This window comes from Gordionus sp. m RMFG-2023, chromosome 2 (assembly GCF_954871325.1).
Source record: "Gordionus sp. m RMFG-2023 chromosome 2, tfGorSpeb1-WG-v2, whole genome shotgun sequence".
Taxonomy (NCBI): Eukaryota; Metazoa; Nematomorpha; class Gordioida; order Chordodea; family Parachordodidae; genus Gordionus; species Gordionus sp. m RMFG-2023.
The window spans coordinates 34,916,830-34,944,612 of NC_088776.1; the positions used below are offsets into that span (position 1 = coordinate 34,916,830).

Here is a 27,783-nt window from a genome sequence, read left to right on the forward strand (position 1 = left end):
TTAAATTCCTGTGATAATTTTTTTAATTTATTTCTTATTGTAAAAATATCCTTTTTTCTAAAATATTAAATAGAATTTCAGTCGGTATAAGCTTTGTACGATATCTGTTTGAGTCTAGTGACCGCCGCTAATGGATCTAAACTCTCGTAAATGTCTCGCCCTACTATAATTATATCGCTCATGGCTTGAGATATAACGTAATCTGGAGTATTATAAGCTTGGCCTAAATCATCTTGATATTTTTTTATATTTTCGTGACCGTTGATTAATGTTTGGGGTAGTTTGACACCTAAAAATATAATTTTTGATAAATTTTTTAATGTTCCAAAGGATATCAAGAATACTAGATATTTATATTAGAGATATATGATATGATTTTAATTTTAAAAAATGGACCCGCTTTTTTAAATCCAAAATTATCGTATGAAAAAATTTAAAACAAGTTTACATACCATTAAAAACTATAAAATTGTAAGTAAATTTTAAGAGATATTTCGAAGTGGGTATTATGACAGAGAGAACTACATGGGTTGCCCGTAGCCCGACCCGATATTAGTGTCAATTAAAATAACATGTCATTTTTTATCTAACACATTTCATCATTAAAATGTCAATCAGAATAACATGTCATTTTTAATTATTATTTTAATAATATACGCAAACTATTTTGTTATTATATTTTTGTGTTATTATTTATTACATACTTTATATAGATCATATTCTATCAGGTTAATTAAATATATTTATCTAATATCTATTTAATTAAATAGCCTCAAATTTTGAATATTTAAAATCGTTTACCAAATCTTAAATTGGTGGAAGACTTAAAATGACTTTACCAATTAAGTGTTTTGGCTCTTAAATTCTTGGCTATCCCTGCTTCCTCGGTTAACAGTGAAAGTGCGCTTTCAGTGGTGGTAGGGCCTTTGAAGATAGGAGGACTTGTTTAAAGCCTGACGAACTCGACTCCTCATTATTTATATATTACAATTATTCACTATGTGATACTATTGATAATGATATTGATATATCATTATAATAAGTTCATTATATCATGCACATTATTTTTATATAATGGCAATAATTTTTAAATTCGATTGAATTTCAACTTTTTTAATATTTAAAATGAATATATTATAGCTGTCAAATAAACTTTTATAGTAATACACATAATTTTAAATTGTTTTTTGGATATTATAATATTCAATCTCACATTTTAAAAAATTTAGTCAGGTTCAGGTTGTGTTGAAAAAAAAAATTTGAATTTAAGTTCGAAAAATTTTTTTAATTTGGGCCTGGTCCGCGAAAAATCACTTTGCAGACCTCTAATGACGGTAATAATGCACTATATATTAATTTAGAATATGTGAATCCGAAACGTTTAATATGCATGTTTAAAAATTTGTTTCAAAAATCGACATTTTGAAAAATGTATTTTAAAATAAATGCTATATTTTTCAAGAATAAATAATTATTACTTTAGATAAGAATGTGATAGGTAGAAGTATTTTGTTTTAAAAAAATCAATAATTTTTATTTATTCCTTACGAAAAATTTTTTAAAAATAATAATTTTAATTATTCTTGTAGTTAGATAAGTATAATGAGTAGGAAAATTTATGGTTTGATCACTTTACTATATTTTTTGATATGGAATGCAATAAAGAATTTGCATTATTATTAAATTATCTTATTTTATAAACAAGTAACATGAAAAAATTAATAAGGAAGTTTAAAATTCAAAATCAATGCAAATATTATTAGTTTATAATCTCTTAAATATTACCGGGTGTAAAATGAAGGAAAGAAGGATTATCTAAAAGCTTCCTTTGACAAACCAAGCCCATAACAAAATCACCAGAGGCCTCCACTAGATTACATACATCTTGGTAGAAAAAGAGTTAATTAGAATATTTTTTGTTTATTTTTTACACATTAAAACTTAGAAAACAATGAAAAGTTTAAGTTAAGAATATTTCCATGTAATATTAAAAAATTCGTGAGTTTTTTTAACTTAAAATAAAACAAATTTTTATATATGAATAATATTTATATTTAAGAATTTTGAAATGCTAAACTTTTAGTGTAATCGTTCGTTAAAAAATTATCTTGGCAACTCATCTCAGCCACTAGAAGGCACGCTCTTTCTCTACCAATCGAGACCTATAAAAAATATTTCGCAAATAAATTATAAATTACTGCAAATAAAATTCAAAAATATAAAATTTTGTTATAAATGAAAAAATTAAAGTTAGGCTGTAGTCCACAATAAAGCATTTTACCAATATTAAAATTTTAAAGTATGCCCGAAATAATAATAATCATATTTTCAAAGTATTTTTAGATTGCCACAAGAAATTCTTAAGAATTTTCTTAACATTTTATTGTATTTAAATTTGTAAAATTTTAACCGGCCCCCCATAAATTTACTTTTTTCAATGCTTCGATAGCCCAGTGACCAATCAAACCATGGACTGTTACTATGTCAGCCCATTCGACTATTTTGTACATACCACCTTCGTACTGTAACTTTAGTATGTTACCAATATCGGCAAATTTCCTTTGAAAGTTTATGTGTTGAAAAGCATGAAGTAAGACAAAATAAAATCAACACCACATTCTGTCCCAATTGAACTGATAGTCTTTTTGTTTTGGCAATAAATCTGTTAATTTTAATAATAATTCAATAAAATTTTATAGAATACATTCTAAGTTGGACAAACAAAATTCAAACTTTCCAACATGAAAAGATAAAAATTATTTTTTTGCAAACTGCATACCTTACTTACTAATAATATGACTTCATTTCAATTCAGCAGACTATAATAAAAAAATGGTTTTCAGTAAAATGACTTGAGTTTAGTAAAAGAAAAACCTCATATGAAATCAAAAGTTGATTGTAAAAATGGATGCTACCAGATTAGCAGAAAAACGTATGAATGTGATAGATCACGCACAGCTCATACTATGGAAAATATTGATTCTGTTGAAACACTTGTATTGAGCTAAGAACAATGACCTGTGGCACCTATATAAAAATTCGTAAAGTATTCGTAGAAACTGGTAGTTCGCGAACTTCAGTGCATCGGATTATCCACAGAGAAGCAGCTAAAATGTTTAAAAAAGAAACAAGCCCAGGACCTAACCGATGCAAATAGGATTGCCTGTCTGGTACTTACTACAACTTATAGCAAAATACCCTCAACGGTTAGCAGAGTTGTTAAACCCAACTTTTAAAAGTAGCGTGCTACTGCTACAGATATTTGTCAAAAAAAGTAGCGCGCTACCGATATCACTACCCATTAAAAAAAGTAGCGCGTTATTAGCCACTATTTTTTAAAAGTAGCATTGGCTACTTTTTATAAAAAAAAATTCGAAATAAATTTGTTTTATTTTTTGTTTATAATATAATTGCATAGTATATAATACATAAAAATCAACATTTATAAATATTTATTTACATATAGTTAGTTTTGATTATAAAAATATTTGTAAAAAAACTAAATAAAAAAAACTATTTATGGTAATGTTCATTTTTTATTTTATTGTTACATTTTAATAATAAAATCATTTCTATATTATCATCCCCAAATCTAAAGTGACGACGAGAAAGTATGTTTCGCCTTACTAAATAATCTCTCAACACTAGCACTTAAGCGCAAGGCAATTTTTAATTTTATATAATATTATTAATATAAGAAAAAATCAAAAATACTCATTTGTATTTTTAGATTTAAAAAATGCGTCTAGATGATTTTCTATTACATTGGCATCCTTTATTTCCAAAAAATAATCAATGAAAGTCGTTTTTATGGTTCTAACTAGGACATCTTTGTCTGCTATCTAAATCAGTAGTGTCTGACAACAAAAATTGTTGTTCCAGAGGATAAAATTTTAATCATCATATTATCAACCAATGACATTGGCTGAATTGTATCAATTATAAAATCGACAATAACTTTATCAGCTAGTTTCTGAGAAATATTGGCATGTACAATATTTATTATTAATGTAATATTTATTATTTAAATTTAGCTTGAATTGAATTGGTCTCTTTGAATGTAGTCTCCCCTATAACAACATTATTAAGATGCTTTCTATCTCTATAAAACTGTTGGCATAAACATTCTTACAAAATAAAAATACTGTTAAAATTTAAGACAATTGCCTTTAGGTGTTTTTTGAGATAGCTATATTGAGGATATATTTTTACAGTTTGAACAAATAAATTTCCACCTTTTGTTTTACATTAATTTGAAAATATTTTCAAACTTTGAAAATATAAAATTTGTATTATTGTTATCAAGAACATTTTATTTCAGGATTCCATTTCATTAATATCATAATTGTTTGAATCACTTACATCGATTTGGATATCCATTTGCAAGACATTTTAAATAATTTACATCAGATGATTTAGATTTATAATACAAATTGGAAATATAAATTACAAAAATATAAATTACAAATTAAAAATATAAATTTCAATTTCAAAATTAAATGATTAATTATGATATTATATTTAAATTTTCATGTTTATTTACATTCATTATATTTTAAAAATCAAAAAAAGGAGCGCTCTTAAAAAATAAATAAGAAAAAAAGTAGAGCGCTACGAGCTACTATAACAACTCTAAAGGTTAGTTCATTTCATTAGGCTCACTGATGAAAAGCTGTTTACAGTAAATCTGCAAAATCATAGGATGTACTTGAAGCTCCAATGAAAAAAAACCAAGTTACAAACAATTGATATAACTCGTTCAAATTTCCCTAAATTCGTCCTGGTTTCAGTCGGGATATCAAGTCTTGGCTGCATAGAGCTCTTCTTTATCAATGCAGTGATCAAGATTAATGGTGCACATTATCGTGATGTTTTACTTGGTCAGAACTTATTGCCTCATTTTAAAGAATAGTCGGACAGTAAATTTTTCAAATTCCAACCAGTGCTCCAGCTTCTGTGGATCTGCACAAGAGAAACTACAGATTTTATTTCACCTACTATTCCCCCCCCCAATATCCCTATCAGGTTCAATATAAGATATGGAGCACCCTTCAAGAACGTGTTTATCAAACCCGCACATGCGACGTAACCATCTCAAACAGCAACTTGTGGAGGGGATGGAATCGTTGATAGTGCAATCAATGAATGGCGAGATCGCCTAGAGCATGTATTCGAGCTAATGGCGAGTATGTGGAATATTAGCTTTGAAGAACATTTGACTTAATTAATTTAATTATTGATGTTTTTATAGACGAATTACAAAGTTTAATAAAAAAATTTACATGTTAGGTTCGAAATTTATTTGTCCAACTTTGAATGTGCATTACTTTAGATTCTGTTGGTAGAATTGATAAAATTTGCAGAAAACATTAATAATTTATTAAATTTAATAGAATTATTTTTAACAGATTTAAAAAGGCATCAGTTCAATTGGGACACTGAATAATAATTTAAGAAGGATATTTTTAAAATGAATATTTAGAGAACATCCTGTTAATAAAAATTTATTTTTTAAAATATTGTTATTACCTATCTTCCATGATGAGGAAATTATGCTGAGAGGCGAGGGCTTTGAGCTTGTTTATAAAGCTAAATATTTTAAATATTGTATTAAGCTAGATTATATTTCAAAAAAGAAATCCTTAATGTAAGTTATTAGTTTAACTTATTGAAAAAAAAATATAGTCGTTATTTTTACATTTAATCTGTTAAAAAAGGAAATTTAAAAATAAAATAGCAGATTCATGATAAAAAAAATTGTATTTATATCAGAGACCTAAGCTCAGCTGGTAAATGACATGATTTTAAAAATATGGGCCTGATTTAAAATAAAAAATTATAAACCGAGGCAGAGCCTAAAAAATAAATAAAAACAAAAAAAATATTTACATTTAAATCAATTAATCAGTTGGAAAATTATCATTTTCAGTTTCCCATTGTATAAATAAATTCCGTTTAATACCGAAATATTAAGAATCCAGGTGTGGACAGTAAAATAATCAAAATAAAAATTCGGGAGAGGCTTTAATATAAATAAAAAAGGGGTCACCACCAAAAGATTTAAATCCAGCCCGGGTTTAAAAATAAACAAAAAATTCAAATCCCGCCCATCCCTAATAATTTGACCTCTGCAGATCTCTGGTTTTTATTACTAAACAAACTTAATAAACTATGAAAGAAAAATAGGAAAGTTTTTGTTATATAATTTAAAAAAACGCCAAGTATATATATATTTTTAAATATCAATTCTTTTTTATATTTACTCGACGGAAAATCGATTAATTATATCGACATGCGTTTTAACGCAACAAACATGGGGACCAACCAAATCAACCATCTAAAAAAAATGATATAAATAACTTATAAAACATAAATATAAAGTAAAAATTTTCTTTTTTCGAAGTTGAGTCCGATCAGATTTTATTACTGTTACAAATAAGTCCGAGTGCAAATTATATTATGAAAAATATTTTTCCCGGCTTATTAATTTTTCAATAAATGCGGTAAAATTATAAACAGAAAAGAATATTCATAAAAGCTTTTAATGAAACAAATACACTAAATATTTTGAAAGTCCAAGTCCGGCCTAAAGAACATTGTGCGAGCCTAGCTAATTATTATATTACTAGATAAAATGATTAACTTGAAAAGTTTCCTTTGACGCCCAGAAAGTTGAAATGCAAATTTTTTTTGAATAAATTAAACATTTTTTATGAAAATTCAAATTATTAAAAGAATTTTAATATGAAGTGAACCTTAATTTGGTTTGATTATTGAATCTATATACTTTTGTTATTAATATTTTAGTTGCCTATATTCGTTCAAAATGTAAATCATGGTATCAAGGACTTGGAGTTAATATCTTATATATTCTGACTTTTTTAATTATGAGTGATATAATTAAGTCGATAGTATTAGGACCATTCATCAAAATTGTGTCATGTTACTTGCTAAATTTAATCTTATTAAATTTGTAATTTATTTATATTACAAAATCTGATTAACAATTGTCAATATAAAATAAATTCAGGTATCCCCATCAGCATGGCCATGAATCTTTGAATAATTCCAAATTAAAACAATTGAGTTCAAAGCTTGTGGCGAATAAAAACGCCCTCTAAATTAAGAATCCTGAGATCTAATGGTTTCATTTACGAATAAACATGATGTCTATAGGTAAAGCTCCAATACATTCGCCACCATTAACCCACGATTTAATAGTATACCTCAGGCTTGCTAAATCTCGAAATTCAAACAGTGGAGTAAATTAATTTATCGTTTTTTCCCTAAAAATTATATCTTCATTTTAAAGGATTTGATTATGTTGAAAAAATATAAATTGGCTTTTTATAAATATATTATCTTTAATTATGGTAAGAAAAAGTGCAAATTTTTTAGCCATTTTTAATTTCTAAAATGTTCCCTAGTGTTCCACTCCTTAATTTAAATGTTGTTTTAATCTTCCATGTTACGTTAAAAGTTAATGATAGAGAGTTTTCGATATTGCTAAAATGGAGAAAAATCCTTTTTTATGTTGTAATAGTGGGTTAAGTATATTTTCACTGCATATTTAAGAATTTCACAGTTAAGTGATGCTTATGAGAAAATATATTAGAAATCCTCAATTCACATTCCAATGAAAGTGATCTGTAAATAAGGTAAAGTGAAATTAAATTTGTTTATAACTTCTGTATATTTTTTGCTCATAAAGATTTTATTTGTCATTGTGAAAAAATTCTGCGATGCAGCACCAAATGGAATTGTGTCAGTCAAGTGGTTTTTATGATTAAATAAGATGTTCCCACACTTTAGATTTAATAGTTAAGTTTTTACTATTTATAGTTTTGGAGTGAAGTAGAAGTTTGTTATAATTATTATTTAGCAGGAAATTGGATTAAAGATGGTATAGTTGATTAATCGGTATTATGTATAATTATCTCAACTATAAATCAAATACCTAACAGCCAACTAAAGCAACTCAAGTAGAATTAGCATAAGGCAGACATATTATATACTCCGCATAATAGTATTTCAATTCATTACTGTTTTAGGGCAACATTAAATCTACTTTCTATTTAACACCTAATATCTCCCCCTTCTTAGTAGCTGACAATATAAAAGCAATGTTCTATATAATAAAAAAATGACACATATCGCATATGAAAGCACATTTAGAATACTGCCAAATCTCAGTAATTTTTTGTAATATTTTTTAATCAAAAGCTTAGAGCAAATTAAATTTATAAAACTTCAATCTTTGAGTCTCTAGTTACTAATTATTGAGATATACAGAAAAAGATTATATGATTTGTAGGGTTAATTCCAATAACGAACGAGATGTTAACCTACTTACTAGAACGTCGATAATTTTTTCACCGGCGAAGCTTCTTAGATGGTCAAGAGACGATATTTTCAGTTGCACGAGATTTAGCAATAGCAGATCTATGATTCACTTAGATGTCAGGGGCTGCACGCGCGCTACATTGAAAGAATCAGCGTAATTATCTACCTGGTCCGAAAGAATATTCTGAGAAATTCGCTGAAATTCTTTAGTGATGGGGATAGAAAATTTAACTATTTTAGTTGAAAAGAGAATTCCCAGTAAGCGCGAGTCATAAGCCGTTGATTACATCTCTGCCCTTACTTAGTAAACATAAAAACTAACCGATTTTTGGTGACTCTGGATACTTTGTTCCGAGCAGGGTCGGCAAAGTATATTTCAAATGTCTGCATTGATCAACTCTAATGGTACGTTATATGCCTACCATGGTCGTAACGGGTAACAGAAAATCAGGGTTCGATTCCGGTGAGGGATCCTGGTCACGGCATCACTTTCTAAGAACTTATTTTATCTAATTTCTTAGTGCTTAATTTATCTGAAATATATTTCTTTTTTTTTTATTTAGCCCTCATGATCTGTCATATTTTTTTCTTATAAAATAAGGAAGATAATAATTTTTGTGTAAAGCAAATTTCTTTTTTATTCAATTTTCATCAAAAATATAATAATGAATTTCGTTTTTAAGAATATTATTATTTTTTTATAAGTATATCCAATCAAAAGTATAGATATTTTGGCTGGCATATTAGTATCACATTATAAATAATTCAATATAATAATAATTCTACGTTTAGAGACCCTAAGTAACAATTCGTAGAAGATATGCAGAGACCCTCAGTATCTCAGTTCGTGGAAGATATGCAGAGACCCTCGGTATCTCAAACAAATCACACAATCATTGATCAGGAGGAAAGAGTGGCGCCCGCTCCAATAATAACCACCACAGACATGCTTTAGGAGGACCTATTGTTAAGATAATAATATTCTATCCAAGGTAAAGACATTAACTGGAATAAAAAAATTTTTTAGTTTTTTTTAAATAGATCATTATAATGTATTTTTGATATATATTTTGATTATAATGTATAGGCTGGGCATGCTTCTGGCCCATAGATTGGTGGCTAGTCGCAGCATCTCATATTATTAAACGTAGATATATTATTATATAAATGTGATAAGTTATAAAAAAAATAATATAATTCTTAAAAAATAATATATGGAATTCATTATTATATTTTTGAAGAAAATTAAATAAAAAAGGAAAATTTTTACACAAAAATTATTATCTTCCATATTCTATGAGAAAAAAATATAATAGATCACAGGCTCAAATGAAAAAACCCAAAGGAATATATTTTCGATAAATTAAACACAAAGAATTAAGACAAAATATGTTCTTAGAAAATTATTATTATTTTAAATCTTGGTAAGTAATTAATTTAAACCTAAATATTAACAATTCGTTTTGAATGATTGATTAAAATAAAAAAGTTGTATGTAAAATAGTTTTGAATTGATTGATGACATAAAATTTGATGGGAATCCAAGTCAGATATTGGGTGAAACATCAAAAAAATAGTGATTCTGTCCTGAGTTGTTTTATATTTCCTTTTCCCTGGATTAAATTTCACAATTAAAAAAATGAATAAAAAAAATAAGTAAAACACAATAGAAACATGAGGCAATTTAAGTTTATTTTCCATAAAATAATATTTACACTTTTTTCGATATTGTAAAAATAGTACAAAATCAAACTCTTATTGCCATTTATATTCTAAAGGCTGGATATCGGGCTGCCTTAGGCTTAAGTTTTTAACCAATTTCTTGCCGAAAAAAATCTTTTCGAACTATATTATAGATTAAATATTTCTAACTTTCAATAATCGATCTAGATCAGAGATGTCGGCCGAAAAAACGAGGTTAGATTTTTTGTCGTCGATTATCTTACAGAGCCGTTTGGTGACGCCATTTTTAGACGTTTCACCTCTTTCCGAAAAAGTTAATCTCTGAAAAATAAGTAATATATTATAAAAATAAATAAAACCTTCTGAAAAATACTTTAAAAATAATAACGAATCATGGAAAAGATTTTAACTTTGGTAGGAATTGTAGGTGTTTTGCCAGAGTAGTTATCCATTTTCATAAATGTTTGGTAAATATCGGGAGATATCTTGCCGTTTTCAAACAGAATTTCCATCAATTCCGAAATTTTTAACAAGCTTTAAAATAATAATAAAAAATTCTAATTTAATAAGGTGAAATTTTAAAGATAAGTTCAATATAATTATAACATATATTGGTTTAGAATAATTTAATTACAAGAGCGCTTAATTCAATGACTACTTCTGTGGGAGACGATAAATAATTAGGTACTTGAGTAGGATTTTATGCAAGTTCTTTTTAAATTTATTATTAGCCCATCCATATTTACTTTAAGGCTTAAATTAAATTAATACAATTCTAGGGATGTACCGATATTTTTAATCAAGGAGGATCGAGCATATCATTCATCATTTTAAAATATCGGTAATCAGCCGATATTATTAAATTTGCCAATACGACCCGATAAAATGGCGTCTTCATTTTTTAAAAAAATTTCCATCTGGCTATATTACCAATTCAGCGCAATACAAAAGGAATTAGTGGAATGCATCAATTTAGAATACTTAAAAGGAACTGCTAGTCATGGTGAGCATGATAAAGGTGTCCCGACTATGAAAGATGCGATGTATAAAAATTACTATGAGTTTTTCTTTCTTATATTTTGTAGTAATATTATACATATTATACTTTATATTTTAATGGTTTTTATTTATATTATATTATCTGTTTATACATTGTTATGCGGTTATAAATCAAATATTTAAAGTTCGATAATTGTAAAAGTTAATTTATTTTTTTGTTGAAATAATATTCAAATGTTTTTTATATACAATTAACTTTTACCGAAAAATATCTAATATATATAATCTCCATAATCAAAACATGATCGTTTTCGTATCTTCCTAATGTATTTATAATTTAAGGAGACTAGTGTAATGTTATTTTTTTGCTCTCTACGAGAGTCGAACCACAAACCTCCCGTTTCAAAGGCGTATGTTTTAAGCATGCACCAACTTGAATATAATTAAGTTTAAAATATTAATTAATAGCTGATATTTTTATAATTTTGCCGTTTATTACCATACTAGCTGACGGGCTTGAAGGGTAATTATTTAGTTTGTGTGTATGGTACTAAATATACTTTATTAATAAATTTTATATAAATATTAAAATTTAGAAGAAAAGGAGGTAAAATTGTTGCAATGTATACCGTGAGCATGTATTAGAAATATCAAAATTTAAATTTGTGATGGAAATCATATTGGATAAAATTTAAAATAGAGAAGCCTTAAGATTTTTGAATTTTAAATATGGGTTATACATTGGCCTGAAAATTTTTTTTTTGCAGACATAGCCAGGCCTGATCAAAAAACCATGTCCCATTCATAAAATTTTGCGATTTATTTTTATTGTAATTTAATAAAAATATCTTAAATTTAATTTTATATTTAGAATAAAATTTAGATATGTGATAGAAATCTTATTGGGTAAAATATAAAATAGAAATGCTTGAAAATTTGTTAATTTTAAATATGGGCTAGACATTGGCCTAAAAAATTTTTTTTGCAGAAATCCCAAGCCAGATTAAAAAACTAAGCCCATACAACTTTCATATTCTGATTTTATTTTTAAATGAATTATGACTTTTATAAATTTTATTTCAGTTCTCAACTAACAAAATTATTATTCTTTGACGGGCTTGAGAAAATTTTCACAACAATTTGGTTTTCAGAGATTTACCTATCTCCAGGCTTGGGAAAAAATTACAAAATTATTATGGGTTGGCCAGGTTTGAGAAAAAAAATTTCAGGCCATTGTCTGGTCCATAATTTAAAATTAAAAAAATTTCAAGCATATCTATTTTAAATTTTATCCAATATGATTTCTATCACAAATTTAAATTTTATTCTAAATATAAAATTAAATTTAAGATATTGTTATTAAATTACAATAGAAATAAATGGCAAAATTTTATGAAAGTTGCATGTGACTTAGTTTTTTGATCAGACCTGGCTATGTCTGCAAAAAAAATTCAGCCCAATGTCTACCCCATATTTAAAATTAAAAAATTTTCAAACATCTCTATTTTAAATTTTATTCAATGTAATTTCTATCACAAATTTAAATTTTATTCTAAATATAAAATTAAATTTAAGACATTATTATTATTTTACAATAGAAATAAACGGCAAAATTTTGGGAAAGTTGCATGGGACATGGTTTTGATCAGGCCTAGCTGTGTCTGCAAAACCAATTTTGAGACCAATGTCTAGCCCATATTTAAAATTCATAAATTTTGAAGCATCTCTATTTTTAATTTTACCCAATATGATTCCTATCCAAATTTAAATTTTGATATTTCTAATACCCTTAATTCTCACGGGTTACATTGCAACAATTTTATCTCTTTTTCTCCTAAATTTTAATATAAAGCATATTTAGTGCCATATACACAAACTAACTAATTACCCCTCAACTCCGTCATTCTTGACGGGTTATTATATATATATATATATATATATATACTGATAAATTGCATATCAGGTCAATTCAGCGAAACTTTATCGCGAATGTCGTTTATCGCGAAAAATTTTTATAGCGAAGGTAAAATCGCGAAAACATCTGCGAATTTATCTCCGCGAAACATTTATAGCGAAGAAAATTTCGCGAAGCCATTGTCGCGAATTTATTTCCGCGAAACCTTAACCGCGAATTTATTAGAGCGAATACATTTTAGCGAAACATTTTACGCGAACACTTTACAGCGAATTTTTTATCGCGAATATGTTTGAGCGAAGTATTACCGCGAAACAATAAATATATTGCGAATGCATTTGTTTAAAAGAAAACAACATATTATTTATTATTTGATGTTTTTTAATAAAAAATGATATGCTACTATTGTAATATTATTTTTGTTACAATTTATTAGTGATTTTCACTCCCAAGATTTTAAGTAAAAAATATTTTTTGAAGTTCAAAAAGATTTTTGAACATATTATGATAAAAATTTTAAATCTTCTTTGTAAATATATCTTTTTGAGGAATTCTTTTGTCAAATTTATTATATAAAATATACAATTTTTAGGTGAAATCTTTTATAGTTTTTTTTATCATTTTTGTAAAATTATCTATTTCTTAAGTATATTAAAAGAGGTAGGTTTTCTAGATAATTTTTTTTTAAATATTTATATTTAACTTATTTATGTTATTTTATGATCTTATTAAGGATAATATTTTAATGTGACATTTGTCATATTCGTTATTTTTAAGATTTTTTGACTCAAAAGGGTAAAAATAATTGTAAAGATGTTAAATTATAAATTCAATGAAGATGTTCCTTGGAAATATGGCAATTATTATAATCGGTATTTTTAAACATATTAGATTTTTATAAAGCTAATGGGCAAAAATATGTATTTTTAACATGTTAAATGATAATTTCAATTTGGATGTACCATATAAAAGCGACAATAGTCATAATCATTATTTTTAAAGTTTTTTTTACAATTTTTTGACGTAAATGGGCAAAAATATAAGTTGTTACATGTTAAATTAAAATTTCATAAGATCTAACATTGAAAAGTGAAAATTGTCATGATCGTTATTTTATAACTTTTTGAATTTTTTTGACGTAAATGGGCTAAAATAAGTAGTGCAAACATGTTAAAATAAAATTTCAGTTAAGATGTACCCTAGATAAGTGATAATTGTCATAAGCATTATTTTTAAACTTTTTTTGACACAAATGGGTAAAAACATTGATTGTAAACATAAATTAAAATTTCATGAAGATCTACCATTGAAAAGTGACAATTGTCATAATCGTTATTTTTAAAGTTTTTGGAATTTTTTGACCAAAATGCGTTAAAATAAGTATTGCTAGTATGTTTAAATAAAACTTCATAAAACTTCAGTGAAGATGTACCCTAGATAAGTGACAATTATCATAATCATTATTTTTAAACTTTTTTAAGGTAAATGGGTAAAAATATAGATTGTAAACATGTTAAATTAAAATTTCATGAAAATGTACCATAGAAGAGTGACAATTGTCATAATCGTTATTTTATAACTTTTTTGACGTAAAGGGCTAAAATAAGTATTGCTAACATGTTTAAATAAAATTTCAGTAAAGATGTACCATAGATAAGTTACAATTGTCATAATCGTTGTTTATTTTGAATTCTTTTGTTGTAAATGGGTAAAAGTATAGATTGTAAACATGCTAAATAATTTCATGAAGATGTACCATTGAAAAGTGACATTTGTCATAATCGTTATTTTTAAAGTTTTTTTGACCAAAATGGTTTAGAATAAATATTGCTAGCATGTTTAAATAAAACTTCAGTGAAGATGTACTCTAGATAAGTGACAATTATTATAATCATTATCTTTAAACTTTTTTTGACGTAAATGGGCCAAAATAATTGATAACATATTTAAATAAAACTTCAGTGAAGATGTACCCTAGATAAGTGACAATGTCAAAATCGTTATTTTTAAAGTTTTTTATATTTTTTAACGCAAATGGGTATAATTATAGGTTGTAAACATGTTAAATTAGAATTTCATGAAGATGTTCCATAAAAAAGTGACAATTGTCATAATCGTTATTTTATAACTTTTTAAAATTTTTTTGACGTAAATGGGCTAAAATAAGTATTGCTAACATGTTAAAATAAAATTTCAGTATATAAGTGACAATTGTCATAATCGTTATTTTTAAAGTTTTTTGAATTTTTTTGACGCAAATGGGTAAAAATATAGATTGTAAACATGTTAAATTAAAATTTCATGAAGATGTACCATAGAAAAGTGATAATTGTCTTATTCGTTATTTTATAACTTTTTGAATTTTTTTGACGTAAATGGAAATAAGTATTAAGATGTACCCTAGATAAGTGACAATTGTCATAATCGTTATTTTTAAACTTTTACGAATTTTTTTGACACAAATGAGTAAAAATATAGATTGTAAACATGTTAAATTAAAATTTCACGAGGATGCACCATAGAAAGGTGACAATTGTCATAATCGTTATTTTTATAATTATTCGATTTTTATAGACGCAAATGGGCAAAAATATAAATTGCTTACATGTTAAAATAAAATTTAAGTAAAGATGTACCATAGATAAGTTACAATTGTCATAATCGTTGTTAATAAGGTTTTTTTGAATATTTTTTGATAATGGGTTAAAATATAGATTGTAAAACATGCTAAATTAAAATTTCATGAAAATATACCATAGAAAAGTGACAATTTTTATAATCGTTATTTTTAAAGTTCTATGATGTAAATGGGTTAAAATATAGATTGTAATCCATTTTAATCATAATATAATCTTAACATTAAATTTATAGGATGTTGATTGTATCATATTACTAAAGAATATTCATATGGGTTCTAAAAATCCTACCCATTCAGACTCAACACTATATTTTGCCACGAGTATACAAAAATATTTGCTAACTATGAATGCAAGATTATACATTTTTATAATGTAAAATTAAAATTAATTAAAGGAATAAAATTGTGAATCCATATCTTAAAAGTTTAGAATTTAACATAGGTTACAACTATCTTTAATAATCACTCTGCATATTTTTATCAAATTTTAAGCAGGATAAAAGGAACAACGATTATGAGAATGAAAATATCGATTTGTTTTTTTTGTTTGGCTGAAATTTTAATTAAACATGTTAACAATTTATATTTTTGTCCAATTGGGTCAAACAATTCAAAAACTTTAAAAATAACGATTATGACCATTGTCACTTATCTAGGGTATATCTTCATTGATATTTTATTTTAACATGTTAGCAATTCCTATTTTTGCCCATTTGTTTCAAAAAAATTCAAAAAACTTTAAAAATAACGATTAAGACAACTGTCACTTATCTAGGGTACATCTTCACTGAAGTTTTATTTAAATATGTTAGTAATGTATTTTTTGCCCATTTGCGTCAAAAAGATTAAAAAAAACTTTAAAAATTATTATGGCAATTGTCACTTATCTTGGGTACATCTTCACTAAGGTTTTTATTAAACATGTTATCAATACTTATTTTGGCCCATATACGTCAAAAAAAGTTATAAAATAACGATTATGACAATTGTTACTTTTCTATGGTACATCTTCATGAAATTTTAATTTAACAAGTTTACAATCTATATTTTTACCCATTTGCATCAAAAAAATTCAAAAAACTTTAAAAATAAGGATTATGACAATTGTCACTTATCTAGGGTACATCTTCACTGAAGTTTTATTAATACATGTTAACAATACTTATTTTAACCGATTTACGTCAAAAAAATTTAAAAAACTTTAAAAATAACGATTATGATAATTGTCACTTTTATATGGTGCATCTTAATTAAAATTTTAATTTAACATGTTAAAAATATTTTTTTACCGTAAAAAAATCTAATATGTTTAAAAATACCGATTATGATAATTGTCATTTTCCCAAGGAACATCTTCAATAACGAATATAAAAATTGTCAGATTAAATTATTATCCTTAAAAAGATCATATACATATACTTAAAAAATAGATAATTTTACAAAAATGTAAAAGATATCACATAAAAGATTGTTTATTTATAATAAAATTCACAAAAGAATTCCTCAAAAAAGATTTAAAATTTTTATCAAAATATATTCTAAAAATCTTTTTGAACTTCAAAAAATATTTTTTGCTTAAAATTTTGGGCGTGTGAAAATCACTAGTAACAAAAATAATATTACAATAGTAGCATATCATTTTTTGGTAACTCGCTGAATCACGGGGAAATTTTTAATATAATTTTTTTTAATATTTTTTTTTAATTTTTATTTTCTTTATTTATTTATTTTATAAAAAATAATAAATATAAGATCGTTTGGATATTTTTTTGGTGTAATTTTACAATAAAAACGGAGTATATTTAAAATTTTAAAAAAAGGAGTAAATTTAAAAGTTTAAAATTCAAATTGGTTAGGGTTAGGGTTTTAAAAATTTTAAAGGACTATATTTAAAAATTTTAACAAACCGAGTATATTTAAGAATTTTAAAAAACAGTATATTTAAGAATTTAAAAAAAACAGAGTATATTTAAGAATTTAAAAAAACAGTATATTTAGGAATTTAAAAAAACGGAGTATTTTATTTGTGAAAATTTTCATAATTCTTATAATTTACTATTAAATCAAATACTAGATAATTATTCAATTTATTTGAATAAATATAGATATATATTTTTAAGGAAAAACTATAATAGTTCTATATAAATTTATATCATTTAAAAATTTAATTAATTTATTTATATTAGACATATTTTTAATATTACGAAAATAGGAATATTCACATATATATAAATGAGAGGAAGATTTTCTTCCATTTCTGGGGATGCTAGCCTTAAGATCCCTCCATAAACGCTCAATACTTTGATTGTGGGTTGAAATATCATTAGGGTATATAAAGTTTTTGCTATGATTGACAGAGTAATGATCACATCCATTTTCATTTAGATTGTTATTACTTGGAAAAATATTTAATTTTAAGATTTATCAATATTTAATTTACCCCTTCCATTAAAAAATTTCTACCAAAATCCAGACGATCATTTATTTATTATTTTTTAATAAAAAAAATAATCTAAAATTACGCCAATTCAACCAAAAAGGTATGTAAAATTCTTAAAACTTTTGAGTAATGAAATTTTTAATTATTATTACATCAAAAAATTTATACCAAAATCCAGAAGATCTTATATTTATTATTTTTTTATAAAAAAAATTTAAAAAAAAAATAATATTAAAAATTTCAACGTGATTCAGTGAGTTACCCATTTTTCTATTTTCGCGCCCATGGATAACTTTTGGAATCATAATTTTTCAATAGTAATTTATATGCATTAAAAATGGTCACTGATAACTTTTGAAGTCATATTTTTAATTTTTAATATTTGCTCTTTCGTATTTTATCACTAACTATTTTGTTTCATATGTTATTATATCATATTATAGTATTAAAAAATCACTTTTCTTACCATTTTCGCGCCAAAATTTTCGTTCATATTTTCGGTTGTCAAAACTTGCTAAAAATATAAGTAATAATTTTATTATTAATATATGTATATGTTGTATTCCATATCAAATCAACTGAAGATTCAACCCGACCCTCTTCGATTTTTTTTAAAATTTGCATGATGGTAGTATATACACTAACTAGCAGTAATATAAAATTTTAATTCTCAACCAGCTTACTTCATGAGATATGGCCATCTTTAGAAACGCGAAAAGTTCAAAATACACCATATTTAATTTTAAATATCTCAAAAAGTAATTAAGCTAAAGGTATAATTTAAACTTTATTAAATAACTCTAGAATAGCCCTTTAATATGATATAAAATTTATTATGTTAAAAATAATTTTATTACCAAAAACCGGAAATGGTTATAAAATAAAAATTGCCCTTTTTTTTCTTTCAAAATTTTTTAACAAATAGACATTATATATCATAATATTTGTACAAAATCCTAGATTGGGACCCTTACTGGGCCAATAGTTATTACGCTTTAAATATAAATAGTATGTCTTAAATTCTATATTATACGAAATGAGTAATTTTTTTTTTAACAAAAGTGATAATATTTGTGAATAATAGTATTAAAACTGAAATCCGAACCCCATCTTAAGATTTATATTCGCCCCCCCCCCCCAAAAAAAAAAATTTTCTTCTTAAATTCGAGATTTTTGACCTGGCAATTCTATGAGTGAATTATGTAGATTATTTTCTTTGCCGGATAAAAAATTATCTTTATGATCGTCAGAAATATATTTTCATAAAGATTATTTTCTACTTATAATTAATTATCAAATAAAATAATTATCATAAAAATCAAATTCAATTCCAACAGCAACAGCCGTCATTTATATTGATTAATTTTATAAAGCCATTTTTCTAAGAAAATTAAATTATCGGTATTCATTATCCAATTTATTTTTAATTTAAAATAATTATATAAAATTAATAGATATCTTTTATTCCTTACCAAAAAATTTAAATGTCTAAAAAAGTTATTTCTATTCCGGTAAAGTGCTGTAATCCCTTTAGAATAAAATCTCATTCAGTACGTTACGATCTTAGAAATGTTTTACAATGGATGATAGAAGTGAATTCTAGCTTATCAATTAATCAAAAAATTTGTAGCTCTTGCCGGAAAAAATTAAAAAAATATTCAACAAATCTGATCTCACCTTTTACTTCTACGATCCCGATCACATTACCTTCTATTTCTAACTTACCTTCTACCTCAACTATTAATGAAACATTTAGCGATTCTGAACCTGATCAACCATGCAATAATCCCGACTCTTATACAGATTTCAATACTTCAATTTCAACTTTAAATGAAACTTTGCCATTTTTAGGGGAGACACCTATTAAAAAGAAAAGGTTAAATGAAAAAAAATATCTTGTAAATAAATTTTTGAAAATTCAGGGAAAAATTAAAAAAGTTTTTAAAATAAATCTAGAGGATCAAGCAAGAAGCCGAAATCATAAATCAATTGAAAGAAAAATTTGCTACAAGCTCTCGCAATGAAAAAATACAAATTTTAACAGTTTTACCAAAATCTTGGACTCTTGATAAAATTGAAAAGGAATTTTCAACTTTTTAGCGGCCAAACTAATTCCCGGGACACAAAAATATCATTCATTTATTCCAATGGAAGGAAAAATGAAAGTCAAACGTTATTCTAATTCATTAGATAATTTAATGTATGATATTATTTAATTTAATATGATAACAATATTAATTTTCCATTTGATATTCATGTAATATAAATAATTAGCTAAATAAAGTTATAAATATTTTTACAATTATTTTCTCTCTAAAATAAAATCGCTAAACTTATATGTTAAATATGACATAATGTCTACTAGTGGGCTCACAGCCCGAAACATTTATAAAAAAAATATAATCAGCCCGATCATAAAGGAATTTTCTTTTTATTTGTTACGTAAATTACTATATATTTGGTATAATTTAGGATTTAAGCCATACTATTTATATTTAAAGCGTAATAACTATTGGCCCAGTAATGGTCCCAATCTAAAATTTTGTACAAATATTAAGAAGTATAATGTCTATTTGTAAAAAAAATTTGAAAGAAAAAAAAAGAGCAATTTTTATTTTATAGCTATTTCCGGTTTTATACTTCCGGTTTTTGGTAATAGACTTTTTATTAATAAAACAATTTTTATATCATATTAAAGGGCTATTCTAGAGCTATTTAATAAAATTTAAATCATGCCTTCAGCTTAATTACTTTTTGAGATATTTAAAATTAAATATACTGTATTTTGGAATTTTCGCGTTTCTAAAGATGGCCATATCTCATGAAGTAAGCCGATTTGAAAAGTAAAATTTTACATTTTTATTAGTTAATGTATATACTACCAATATAAAAATTTTTAAAAAAATCGAAGGGGGTCGGGTTGAGAATCGACTTTTTTTGGTTGATTTAATATGGAATACAACATATATATATTAATATTTTTATATAAAAATTATCATCTTTTTAAACATTTTAGGTGCTGGAATTTGAGCATAATGCCATTTGGCATCAATGGTCATTTCTTATGCACTAAAATATTTTTTTATCAATAAATGGGAATTTTTATCAAATTATTTAGGATATTTAGATTTAGGGTTAAAACCAAAGTGGGGAGTGGGGGGGGGGGGGGGGGGTAATGAGATTATATTTTGATAATAGTTAACTGTATTGATTATTTAATGTCTAATAGTTTTCTTGGATATAGGAGAAGTCCTAATAAATATTTTATATATATAACATGTAATAATATGAGATACTTTTTAATTACTATGCATTCAGATATGACTAGACTTAACCCGAGGGTGATATTTCTGAAGAGCTCAGATGAAGAAGACAATTATTATCTTTTGCTAGGAGATGATTTGTCAATTTCATCTTATATTACAAATGAACTAGGTCTTGGATTGGAGGATATAATCGAAGATACTAATATAACTAAAATAAAAGATAACCCTCTTTGGTCTAAGAAAGACATTGGAAACATGAATACAGAATTTACACCTATGGTGGAGATTCCTGAACCAGATTCAACTCCTCTAACCTATTTTCGTAAATTTTTGGACAACCAAATGATCAGCAATTTTGTATCAGAAACAAATATTTATTCCTTCCAATAATGTGGAGAATCTATAAATAATTATAGCAATGAAATTGAAAAATTTATTTGAATATATTTGTATACTAGCTTAGTTAAGATGCCTTCTATACGGCAGTATTGGTCGGTTGAGACATCTATTCCACAAGTATCAGAAACTATGTCCCGCAATCGTTTTCTTTTGATCCGAAAATTTTTCCATATTAATAATAACAAAAATATGGTAAATAGAGAAGATAAAGGTTACGACAAATTATTCAAAATTCAACCTTTCATAATGCCAGCTAAAAAAAAATTTGAAAAAAATTCAACTCGAAGAGAAGTTAGCTTTAAACGAATTCATAATTCCTTTCAAGGGACACTCTAAATTAAGGCAATACATTAAATCGAAGCCCGATAAATGGGGGATAAAAGTGTTTGCCCTATGCGGCTCTTCTGGATTTATGTATGATTTTAAAATATACCAGGGAAAGTCTACTAATACTATAAAATCATATTTAGGTATCAGTGGAGATAACGTACTTCGCCTGTCTGAAATAATACCATCAAATAAAAACCATAAATTATATATGGATAATTTTTTCTCCTCATACCAATTATTTATGATTTATTAAAAAAAAAGATATTTGATGTCCGGAACGGTAAGATCTAATCGATTATCAGGATGCGCACTTAAAAACGATAAGGCTTTAAAAAAAGGAAGGAAGAGGCGCTGTAGATTATAAAAATGAAAAAAACGGTATTATTATTTGCAAATGGCTGGATAACAAAGCTGTTATTACAATATCTAATTTTAGGTGTTTTACCTACGACCAAAATTAAACGATGGTCTGTATAGGACAAAACCTTTATAAATGTAGAAATGCCCGCTATAATTAAAAACTATAATGAGAGAATGGGTGGAGTAGATCTTCACGATATGCTGGTGGAGTTATATAGGACAGATATTAAATGGAAAAGAAAATTATATGCGAATGGTTTTCCATTTATTGGATTCTTGTGTAATAAATGCATGGCTCCTTTATAGACGCCATATGAAAGCAAATAATATCAAATTTATGACATTATTGGTATTTAAATCTCAAATAGCAAAAGGACTGATGCTAGCAGGAAAGGATAACAACAAGAAGACTGGAAGACCTTCCAGTATAGTTGTAAAGAGAAGAAAAGCCATAAATATTGTCCCCATATCGGATATAAGATATGACCAAGTAGGTCATTTCCCAAAGCCCGTAAAAATTAAACAAAGGTGCAAGTATTGCGTAGATGCATATTCAAGAATTATGTGTCAAAAGTGTAATATTTATTTATGTTTAAATAATAAACTAAATTGTTATTTGTCATTTCATATGAAATAAAATATTTTTTTAAATGAACTTGCATTTTACCCATTGATGACATTTGGAATCATTGAATATTTTTTGATAGAAATACTCGAAATAAGTTTTTTGATAAAAATGTGTTATTTGTGTCTATAATAAGTATCTCTTAAAAAAAATTTTTCATCGAGGGAAAAAAAGTCGGGCGCGAAAGGGTTAAAAAAATATAAAATAAAAGAAATCCATTTTTCATTTCATAATATAATAATATAAATAAAAAATATATATCATATATGTTTATTTATTGATAAATAAAATATTAACATTAAATATAAATAAAATAAATTATTTTAATAAAAATTAAAAAATAATAATAGGCCGCGTTATATTTGGCGAATTAGTTTTCGCTATATTGTCCTCGCAATTTATGTTTCGCGATATTGACTTCGCTATAAAAATTTTCGCGATTATTGATTCGCGATAAAAATTTCGCTCTAATGTATTCGCTTTAAAGGTTTCGCGATAAGAGTTTCGCTATAAAAAATTCGCGATATTTGTTTCGCTATATTGTTTTCGGGGAAAAATATTCGCTAATGTGGATTCGCGATAAAAGTTTTGCTATAAAATTCATTCGCGATAAACGATATTCGTGATAAAAGTTTCGCTGAATTGACATGGAACCGATAAATTGTGATAAAGATTATTATTTTTTTATTACTTAAATAAATATCATTAATTCTTGTTTAACTCGATCCTTAAAATCCTTATATATTTATAATGGAAAAATATACTTCCTAAACAATTCTGGATCTCAACTTTAGAATAATCTTCTTTTCACTTCAATCAATACTTAATAGACAAAAACTCCCTCTAGAATGCGTTAACAGCAACTCTTTTAAGGAAATTAATTTATTTAGTCTACGTAAAAAATTAAATTAATTTTAATATTGCTTTTCATTATTTATAAGTACATAGACAAAATATAAACATAAAAGAAATTCAATCAATTTCAAGAACAAATTCAACTGACATATTTAGTTTGTGTGGATCTTATACTTTATTTAAAATTTCTTAGTATATTTGTTTAATTTAATTAATAGATAAATAAATAATATATTTATAATGTTATTTATTATATAAATAAACGATTTATCAATAAAAATATTTTGCATACTTTTAAATCTGTATATATATAATGCAATCAGATGTGATATCGGATACAGATCAGTAATCGGCAGATATCTAATTTAATATCGGTAATATCTGATTGGATCGACCTCCAAAAAGTGGTATCGGTACATAGCCTTTACAATCTCATAGAGCTCAAAAAAAATTTAACTCCTGAATTTTTTTGCTACTTTCGAAGATGATCTTTTTAGCTAACATTTCAAAATGACCTGTTTTCAGTATTCTCAAAAAATGAAAATTTCAGGGGGCTCTTCAAACTTTTCAGGGAGCCTGAGCCCTTGTGCGCCCCCTAGTGATACTCCTGTCGGTACGCACCTAAGAACCACCAATGATATAACAATACCTAGACTGATGATTCATTCATTTAAATGTGTATCTACAAATCAGCTGGTGGGACAGAATTTATAGATAAATTTTCTCCTTTTTTAAGATTAGTTACATATATAATTAAAAAATATATATTGGAAACCAAAATGGGCTGTCACTATCATTTGGTATTTACTATATTTTTAGCCAACTAAAAATCAACTAAACCAAGTTTTTAGACAAAAACATTCACTTGCCTAGTGTTTTTCTTAAAAAGATAGCAGCTCAAATTTGGGGAAAACTAATATAAATTAAAACGCCTTAATGTTAACGGATTTTCTCCAGGAGGGGGGGGGTCGCCTGAAGATTGAGCTGAATTAGCTGACATTTAGCCATTACCAAACTATAGTTATCACCAGATAATTTGTATTCAACTACACCACAAAATGCATTTTAATGAATAAATATCCCCAATTACATCATAATTTTAGTTTCATGATAATTATCAGAGACTTGTAAGCCAGGCCCTTATTTTAATTTTTTTTAAATATATCTGGCCAGGCCTAAAAATTTTTTTAAAATAGCAGGTCCAGGCCTAGAATTTTATTTTTAAATTTGCCGGGCTGGACCACATATTTTAAATGGTCACTATTATCTATAAAAAATAAAAATAAATTATATTTTTCAAAATCTGGGCCAGGCCAAAAAATTTTCTTATGGTACTCTGCTGGTCTCTGAAATTATATTATAAAAAATAAATTTTACTACTCAAGTCTAGTTTAGATAAATATTGGCATTCTGCTGACAAAAAATGTATTTTATAATAAAATCTTTCCCTCCAAAAAACATTAGTGGTTTTAATTAGAATGTTATTTTTAAAATTAGTATTAATATAAGTCCTTTTTTCATTATAAAATATATTTTATTGCAAAACATCAAATATAAAAATGTATATTCATTCCATGTAAATTTAAGCAGATTTGAGGTTTGGATAAAATTATTCAAAAAATTTGAAAAATCGAGATATCGAAAATATTTATAGGAAAATGGGTACACAAAGAAGTAAATTGATAAGAAATTTGAGCTAAGTAATTAGAACAGTGTTCAAATTTAACATGCCAGCCCATATTTTTAAAGATATCAAGGATTAACCTAAGAAAAATATTAGGTAAATAAAATAGTTATTAATTTAAAGACCAATTCTTATTTTTACTCAATATAACATTAAAAAATTAATTCATTTCACCAAAAAACACAAATGCACTCTTTTATTGGCATTAACTGAAAATTAATGTTCATGTTAGAATAAAGGTAATTTTTAAAATTATTAGATATTAAAGATTTTATATTAGCTGAAAAAAACCATAAATGCAAAATTGGTATATTTATTTAATACCCAGGTCAAAAAAACTGTTTTATAAACCAGTCTTAAATTTTTACAAGTTCAAGCTATCGTCTGCAACATAAAAACGCCAACCAGATATTCTAAGTATTTAACCACAGCAGTGTTCCCAATATCTTGAATTCTCTCCCCTGTGATAATATCTTTCCTTTCATCTTAACTCATGCATGCCCTGTCTTAAAACATGAAGTCATTAAATAAACAAATGTAGCCTACCTTATTATTATCTACCAATATCTTGAATTCTCTCCCCTGTGATAATATCTTTCCTTTCATCTTAACTCATGCATGCCCTGTCTTAAAACATGAAGTCATTAAATAAACAAATGTAGCCTACCTTATTATTATCTAGTTATAGCTAAGGCTTTAGGTCATATAGCTTCCAAAGGTCTAGATTAGCGTTATACTATCAGAAAAATCCTTTGGAATTTTATTATTTAAAGCAGAGGCTTGAAATTGAAATTCTCGTAGAAGTTTTTTCCATTTATTTAATAATTCTTGTATACATATTTACACCTTTTAATACAAAAAAACATTACTTGACTTGAATTTTATATAAGGAGATTTTTTTTTATAAAAACAAAGTTGTCAAAAAAATATGTGGGAAAAATTTAAAAATTGTGATAAAACTACATACAGGTTATTTGTGAGTTCTGTGCATGCTAAGGGAAAAAGTTATATTGCTGAAATTCTTTGAAATGAAATTTTAAAACAAAATAAAATGATCTTAATAAATGAACAAATTTTATCTTACAAATTATTTGCAATTATATTATGATGTATAAATTCATAAATTTTTTAATGTATGATCATTTAATTGAGATATTATCCATTATTTTTAGAATTATTTTTTTTAAAAATAAGAATTTTTCCCACTTTATATTTAGTGATTAATAATATCTAAAATTTTATCAAATATATATATAAATTAAAATAAACATTCTAATAATGTTTACTAATGAGCTTTGATTCCATTGCTAGTTAGATTTTGGATTCCATCTCCTTCTCTATCAATAACAAAACATGCATCTGTGATAATTAAACCATTCTTTCTTAATATCTAATTAAAAAAATTTTAAAAAATATTATTTTGACATAAATAGTTATAAAATTATATTAGAAATATGATGTAATAAGCATTGCTAATATTGTAACTCATTTTATTACATCCATTACTTGGTAAGTAATTAGCGCTCTTATTGTAAAATATTTAATAATAGTTTTATTTTTAAGTATCACTTAATTAACTAAAATTATAATATGTTATAGTACTTTCACAGAATCTATGATGCTGTTCCCACTTGTTACAACATCTTCAATAATTAAACATTTATCATCTTTCTTATATAGACCTTCAATAAGTGTTTTTGTACCATGTTCTTTAATTACATCTCTTTTGAAAATTGTAGGTATATTTTGGTCCAAGCTTATACTCTAAAATAAACAAATTTTATAAGAAATTATACAAAATATACTGTGGCAATTGGAAGAGCTGTATTAGGAATTCCACATATTACATCATATGATATATGGTCAGCTCTGATTTTATTGAATAAATAATTAGATAATGTCCTCTATATAAATTTATTTAAGATAAGTATTGCTTAATTAATAATTTTACTAAGAACAAAGGATAGGATCTTAGCAATCGCAAATCAATATAATATGGGGAAGTTATTCCACTCTTAAGAACAAATGAGCCAAATTTTATAGCACCAATCTCATATAATTTTAGAGAAATATGTTTTTTGTCACCATGCATTATTGTATTATGGAAATACTTAAAAAAAAAAATAAAAAAGTCACGATTGCACTTGGAGCAGGAGTCAATTAAAAATATGACATTATTTATAGAATTATTATGATACATTCACTTTATGTCACTAGCCTTTGTATTCTCACCTTGCGTAGTTAGA

The 27,783-nt window shown here is 25.6% G+C and overlaps 1 protein-coding gene across 1 annotated transcript; it reads right to left on the bottom strand.

The window, feature by feature from the left end:
• On the bottom strand, positions 1–27,783 carry LOC135923317 (uncharacterized). The gene is made up of 12 exons (XM_065458000.1): positions 27,489–27,783; positions 27,343–27,441; positions 27,140–27,301; positions 26,824–26,927; positions 10,437–10,560; positions 10,216–10,347; positions 6,264–6,337; positions 5,530–5,589; positions 2,430–2,559; positions 2,078–2,162; positions 1,786–1,884; positions 1–289 (listed from the first exon to the last, which is right to left on the bottom strand). Exons 1-12 carry the CDS (start codon positions 27,735–27,737, stop codon positions 78–80), a joined length of 1,530 nt encoding a protein of 509 aa, XP_065314072.1. The 5' UTR covers positions 27,738–27,783; the 3' UTR covers positions 1–77.